Source organism: Echinops telfairi, unplaced genomic scaffold, assembly GCF_000313985.2.
Source record: "Echinops telfairi isolate 266 unplaced genomic scaffold, ASM31398v2 ScPeMD7_19;HRSCAF=73, whole genome shotgun sequence".
NCBI lineage: Eukaryota > Metazoa > Chordata > Mammalia > Afrosoricida > Tenrecidae > Echinops > Echinops telfairi.
The window spans coordinates 5,339,226-5,346,713 of record NW_022103916.1 but is presented as its reverse complement, the minus strand read 5'-3'; the positions used below and the strand labels follow the sequence as shown (position 1 = coordinate 5,346,713).

Genomic DNA, 7,488 nt, shown 5'->3' with positions numbered 1-7,488 from the left:
ATTAAAATAAAATTATATATATATATATACCAGTAAATTTTTTAAAAAGATATGACAAAATAATTTATAAAATATCAAGGGTTCATGAGGGAAGGGAGAATAGGGAGGAATGGGGTAAAAATGAGGAGCTGATGCCAGGGGCTTATGTGGAGAGCAAATGTTTTGAGAATGATGAGGGTAATGAATGTACAAATGTGCTTTATAAAATTGACGTATGTATGGATTGTGGTAAGAATTGTATGAGCCTCCAATAAAATTATTGTTTTAAATAAATAAATAAAATTATCTGCCCCATCTGGATTTAGCTGTGTATCTGGCTATATATTAGTAATGAATAGAAATAAAATAATTATTCTTACATAACATCAAGAGAGTAAAATTCTTAGGAACAAACTTAATAGAAGTGGAAATCTTGTACACCAAAAACCATAAACCACTGTTGAAAGAAATTCAAAATGATCTTAATAAGTTGAAAGACATCTCATGTTCATGGTTCAGAAGATTTACTATAGTTACAATGACAATACTCTCTAAATTGATCTAAAGGTTCAATATAATTTCTATCAAAATTCCAGGTGACATCTATGAAAAAAATTGGCCAACTGATTCTACAATTCAGATGGAAATGCAAGGGATCCCGAATAGCCAAAACAATTTTGAAAAAGAACAAATTTGGAGTCATCCTTTCCAATGTCAAAACTTAATATGGTGTTCAAGAAAGTGTGGTACTGGCATAAAGATAGGCATATAGATCAATGGAATAGAATTGAGAGTCAACAAATAACCTCTCACATATATGGAAAACTAATTTTCAAAACAGTTATCAACACAATTCAATGAAGGATGAAATAAATAGCTTTTTAAACAAATGGGCCAGGTAAAACTCGACACCCACATGCAAAAGAATAAAATTTGGATCCTTACCTCACATATTATACAAAAAAAATAACTAAAAGCAGATCATAGACCTAGATATATGAACTTAAACTGTAACACTCTTAGAAGAAAACATAGGAGTAAATCATAACTTTGAGTTGGGCAATAGTTTCTTAAAAAAGGATAAATTTAATCATCTCAAAACCTTTGCTTTAAAGGCCACCAACAAGAGAGTAATACAATAACCCATAAAGCAAGAGAAAATATTTCCAAATCACACGTCTGACAGGGGACTTTTATCCAGAATATGAGGGAGCTTCAAAGAACTCATGGAAAAATGAAAATAAAGGATAAAGCACAACAACAAGTATTGACAAGGATGTAGAGAAATTAGAACCCTCACTGTGGTAATTACATAATCTGGGGTCAATTTGGGACTTGAGAGGATAAGGATGAAGGGGTGGAGTGTAGTTTGTCAATTGGCTCACAGCCAATGAGGCATCTGTGGGCATGGCCTTCCCCTGAGGAGTCTGAGAAAACTCTGAATTTTCCTCCTTGGAGGCGGGGGAGACCCATTCTCTCTAGTCACTCCCTGGGAGACATTGCAGCTGACAATGGAATCACTCTAGTGCCCTGAGCTGGGGAAGTCAAATGGACCTCCCCTGATGCAACTAGACCTCTGAAGACAGAGAAGCCACACAGAGACCCCTGCCAGCGCTGAGATGCTTACAAAGCCACTAGATCCAAAGATTTCTATCTACTGGCCTGTGATTGTCCTGCATTCGGAGTGAGTCTGAAGAGGACTTTATAGATTGGTATCAGACATATGGGATAATATCGGACTTATGGGCTTGGACCGAACTTGGTTGAGATACTTTTTTAATGTATATTACCCATTATAAAGCTCTCTCTTATAAACATATGAGTTTCTATGGATTTGTTTCTCTAGTCTACTCGAACTAACACACTCAGAAATTTCTTATGTGGTCCTGTGAAAAACAGTTTGGCAGTTCCTAAAAAGGTTGAACAAAATTACTATAAGACTAACTAAACAATTCTTTTGCTAGAGAACTGAACACATATATTCATACAAAGCCCTGTATATGAAGCATTATTAATAATAGCCACAATGTGGAATCAGCCCAAGTTTCCATCAACAGATATGGATAAACAAAATGAATATTATTCTGTCATAAAAAGGAATAAAGTAGTGATACATGGTATAACATGGACAAATATTACAAGCACTATACCAAGTGAAATAAGACAGTCTATAGAAGAAAATTGTGCACTGTATGATTCCACTTATTTGAAATGTCCAGATATGGAGCAGAAAGTGGATTAAAGTTTCCAGGGGATGGGAGACAGAGGTATAAGGAATAACTAAGGAGTAGGGGTTTCTGTTTAAAGTAATCAAATTATTTTAAATTACATAGTGCTGATGATTGCACAATTCTGAATATGCTTTTAAAAACCCCACTGAATTGAGTTATACACTTTAAAAGGACAAAGCTTATGGTATACAAATGATTTTTTTAAAATCTAAAGAAGAAATAAACAAGATGTTTTAGGAGGAAAAAATCTTACAGGAATATTTAAGCTGAACAAGAATGGTATCTGATAATCCAATCTGTAATTAAAACACCAGAGTCTAAGCTGTGACTAATGTGGGCCTGGTTTCAAATATGCCAGTTAGAAATGAGAATGATGAGAATGATGGGCAGGAGGCATTAAAAAGACATCTTCTATGGGATAAAAGTAATGTGCAGACACTTGTAAATGAGCACCAACTTAAGGAGAATATCACAAGGGGAAGGTGTGTTAGTCTTAAACTTAAGGTGCTCACATCGTTGAACTCAAACAGCAACAAAGTGCCACAATCTTTCTCAAGAAATAAGGAAGACCTGTCAGAGGTCTTCACCCATGATTATCAGGCTGAGACCTCATGTACTCCATTGCCTGGGTCAATCCTACTTACCTGGAAAACTCCAAATTGAGATTTTTTCTTCTGCTGGGGACGGTTCTTCTAACTCTAATTTGAGGATGAGGTCTGGTTTGGTAACCTGATGCTCTGTTAAGGAGAAATGATAAAGATACCTGCTTGGTCTTTAGATCCTCAGAGAAAGAGGAAATTGCAGTTTGGGGCAGCACAAGGGACCTATCCCTAGTCAAACTATTCAACCTGAGTTTGAGTTCACAAATACTTTGTCCAGGGAACAACAGTGGAAAAGGATATTTCACCCATGCTAAACACTTAAAGGGAAGGCCCTGCATTAGATACAATAATCACAAATGCAAAATTAATCAAGGAAGCCATTCTTACCCACAGACACTAGGTTGCTGTATGTCTCCAGCATCACATCTCTGTACAGGATCTTCTGTGGAGGGTCCAGGTACTGCCATTCCTCCTGGGTGAAATCCACAGCCACATCTTCAAATATCACTTGTTCCTGTAATTGTACATTTTTAATACTAAAGAACTCACCACTGGGCAAAATGAAAACCAATAAGAGAAGATGGTACTTCCATGAGGACAAATAATCCAGTGAACCAAAACACAAATTTCACACATGTGCGGACACATACTTTATGACAACACGGGCACTAGAGAACAGTAGAGAAAGGATTATCTTTTCAAGAAATGTGTGTGGGCTATAAAGAGATCTACATGGGAAAAATTAAATTTAAACCCTGAGTATCATAATTTCAGCTATAAAGCTAACAAAGAATAACATAATAAAGTGTCTAGAAAATAAAACAGAAAAATGCATTTTGGCAAGTTTGGGATAGGGAACAAATTCTAAAACAAGACACAGAACAGGAAAATATTTATAAAGATTGCTTGAATAAAATCATTGCATAGAAAAGGAAAATCACAGGTGGAAAGATTATCTGCAGCATTCATAAATGATAAAAGGTCTTTTTAAAACAATCATTCTATTGGGGGTTCTTACAACTCTTACAAGATTCCATACATCAATTGTATCAAACATATTTGTACATGTTGCCATCATCATTTCCAAAACATTTTCTACTTGAGCCCTTGGTATAAGCTCCTCTTTTTTCCCCTCCCCTCCACCTTCCTACCCTCGTGTCTCCATGATCAACTGTATGATTATTGTTATTTTGCGTCGTATCTTACACTGTCCATTGTCTCCCTTTACCCACATTTCTGTTATTCGTCCCCTTTGGGGGGGGGGCAGCTATATAGTCAACTTTGGGTTGGGTTCTTCCTTTCTCCCCCTTCCCCCTTCTTGGCCATCGCCCTACCCTCATGATCTTGCTACTCCCATTACTCTTCCTGAGGTGTTTATCTATCCTGAATTCCATGTGTTGAGAGCTCTTATCTGTACCAATGTATGTTCTCTGGTCTAGCCGGATTTGTAAGTTAGAACTGGGTCATGGTAGTGGGGGGGGGTGTTTTCAGGATCTAGAGAAGTGGTTCTCAACCTTCCAAATGCTGTGACCCTTTAATACAGTTCCTCATGTTGTGTTGACCCCCAAACATAAAATTATTTTCGTTGCTACTTCATCACTATAATTATGCTACTCTTATGAATCGTAAAGTAAATATCTGATATGCAGGATGTATTTTCATTGTTACAAATTGAACATAATTAAAGCATAGTGATTAATCAAAAAACAATACAGAATTATATATTGTGAAATATTTATTTCTAATTACAAATAAATGAAATTTTGTCTTGAAGCATGGTGTAGCATGGTTAGCAGTCTTAATATAACAACAGTAAACTACATTTTGTGACAGTATGCGTAAAAAGCCAACATCAGTGTGAAGGTTGAGATAGCGTCTTTCTCACCAGATCAGAAATTCTCATGGCAGTCTTTGCAAGAGCACAACGGAGATCATCTTCCACAACAAGTCTACTTCTGTATCTAGACTTGATAACCAACAAACTGGAAAACCCTGTTTAACACAGATATGTTGTTGGAAATGGAAGAAGAAGGTGCAACACAGTCTCAGACAGAACAGGATATGTGTGTTAGTCTGGGCACATTAGAGAAAGAAATTCATATGTGTAAGAGACAGTTTTACATAAAGGGTAAGTGTACATTAAGAAAGCATCCCAACCCAGTGCTGTCCAAGCCCATAAATCCAACATTAGCCCGTATGTCTGACATCAATCTACAAAGTCCTCTTCAATCTTACAAAACACACACAATGACGCCAACTGCAGGAGGAAAGCCGAATCAGTGAGCGTGTAAGCATCTCAGCGCTGCCAGGGGTCTCCACACAGCTGCTTCAGCACTCAGGGCTGCATCAGGATAGGTTCATGTGGCTTCTCCTCCAGGATGCCTTGCAGGAAGTGTGCCCTGCCAGCTAAAGCAGAGAACTAGCTAAAGCAGCTGCACCCTGGTCTGACCATCAGAAAGCAAGAGACCCAAGAACTAGAAAGGCGGGCTCACAAAACCATTTAGCAATCCACCCTTCAACTAACCCCACATGTGTTTATAGGCTAGGTTGGTTGGCACAATAAACCTTAACTATCTCAATATGGCTGCAAACACTTGATCCAGAATTTTTTAAGTGGCATTGTAGAGAAATAAGTTCTTGCTGTATCACTGTTAATAAGTTCAATGAATTTATCTTTTGCAGTTTCAGGTACATCTTCAACTTTGGGAATGGAATTGTGGCAAGTGCAAATGGGGTGTCAGGTAGATTTGGAAAGTACGATGAAATTTTGTATGCATGTGCAAGTTTTCTTTCACAGAAATTATCATTGTTATCCTTTTGTCTGGTTCAATGTCATGTTCCTCAAAGAAAGCAGATTGAGTAGGCAACGTGTAAATTTTATTTTCATCCAATTTTTTTTTTGCCAAAGTTAAGTTTCATTTGGAATGATTGGATCTTTTCAAACAAATTGAGGCATTTGGTCCCTGCAGTGATAAATTTAATTCATTCAAGATGGCAAAGATGTCAACCAAGTAAGCTATTTTCTGCAGTTCACTTTTATTGCTGAAAATTGCTTTGAACTGCGATCTTGCTTTCTGATTAAAAAATGTTTTGAGTTCATCACAAAGCTCAATAACATGTTTTAAAACTTTTCCTCTTGACAACCATCTCACTTCAGTGTGAAATAGCAGAGCATTATTCGGTGCATCCAACTCGATGCATAGTTGTGAAAACAGTTGACTGTTTAAAGTGCTCTTTACAAAATTGACAGAACTTACGATGCTTTTCATTACTTCTGGTAACTCTTGTGGCAGTGTCTTCATTGCTAATATTTGTCTATGCATCAAACAGTGAGTTTCGATGACTTTTGGTGATTCATTCAGTACCAAACGTTCAAGTCCAGAGCCACATCTTAGCATAGCTGGAGCACCATCTGTGCTGCAAAAACCACAAACCTTTTCCCAAGAGAGCTTATGTTCTTTCAGAAATGAACCAAGTGTGTCAAATACATTATGTGCAGTACTTGTTGTTTCAAGAGGTTTGCTAAAAAGAAACTCATCTTTAAAGTCGCCATCATTAATATACCTCATCTAAACCAGTAACTGTGAACAGTTAGCAGCGTCGGTAGATTCATCAAGCTGGATGCTAAATATTGGAAGTGGAGCAAATTTAATTTCCCGGATTACCTGATCAAGAATATCAGCAGACATGTCATCTATTCTTCTGCGGACAATATCGTTAGATAAAGAAATTTCTTAACAAATTCGTCTCTGATCATAACTCGAACAATGTCTTTGGTCGTTGGCAACAGTAAGTTCTCAGAAATGCTGTGAGGTTTCATATCTCTGGCGATTCTGAGTGCCACCAAATATGAAGCTTCAACGGCTGCTACGTTTTGTTTGTGGTACTTGCCACCAGTGTCAAGTCTGGCTTTCTTGAGTCCATCAGCTTTGCTTCCAAAATAGTTGGTATCCTCGCAGGCAAAGCTCGGATGCTTGCTATCAAAATGGCGTTTTAGTTTGTTCAGCTTCATAGATTCGGCTGATTGAACTTCACAACAAATAACACATGCAGTTTCTCAAATCCTGCAGTAATTATTGAGGTAAAACCATACTTTAAAAAATCCTCACTATATTTTCTTTGCTTAAACATCCTCACTATATTTGTCATGAGAAGGTTTGCTAATGAAAATAATATATAACAATAGTTTTGATAATACAAAAGATGATACATGGCATAGTTCAGAAAATACAGTTCATTAAAGTTTCCTATGATTTACCATTCTGTTCTTTTTTACATATCTCTTACTATCACAAGGGTGCAGCATTCACATCAACCGCAGCTGAATATAAAAAGATTGATCAGCATTCAGATTAAGTTCCCATGGTCCAGATATTTTGTTTTTTGCTGTAGTTGATGATTTCACAGTACATGATTTTACATTTGCCCAGTAATTAAAACTCATGAAGTGTTATTTTCCTCCAATACTGCTGCTTTAAACACAGTACCTGTTTTTAACAGACTAGCTGCTTTCAACACAGTAGCTGCTATTTTAAAAAAAAATCATTTTATTACGGACTCATACAACTCTTATCACAATCCATACATACATCAATTGTGTAAAGCACATTTGTACATTCATTACCCTCATCATTCTCAAAACATCTGCTCCCCACATAAGCCCCTGGCATCAGCTC

At 36.9% G+C, this 7,488-nt stretch overlaps 1 protein-coding gene across 3 annotated transcripts in view; it reads right to left on the bottom strand.

Annotated features, from left to right (window-relative positions):
- The window catches only part of ZNF182 (zinc finger protein 182), a 49,506-nt gene that overhangs the window by 20,881 nt on the left and 21,137 nt on the right, over positions 1-7,488 (bottom strand). For 2 of the 3 annotated variants that reach the window (XM_013007357.2, XM_045288319.1), the window contains exons 4-5: positions 3,200-3,326; positions 2,855-2,947 (exon numbers count right to left, since the gene is read on the bottom strand). In XM_013007357.2, the coding sequence (XP_012862811.1) occupies positions 2,855-2,947; positions 3,200-3,326 (220 nt within the window). Of the gene's footprint in view, positions 1-2,854; positions 2,948-3,199; positions 3,327-4,697; positions 4,730-7,488 lie in introns of those variants that run through there. The other variant, XM_045288318.1, reaches the window with a different exon arrangement.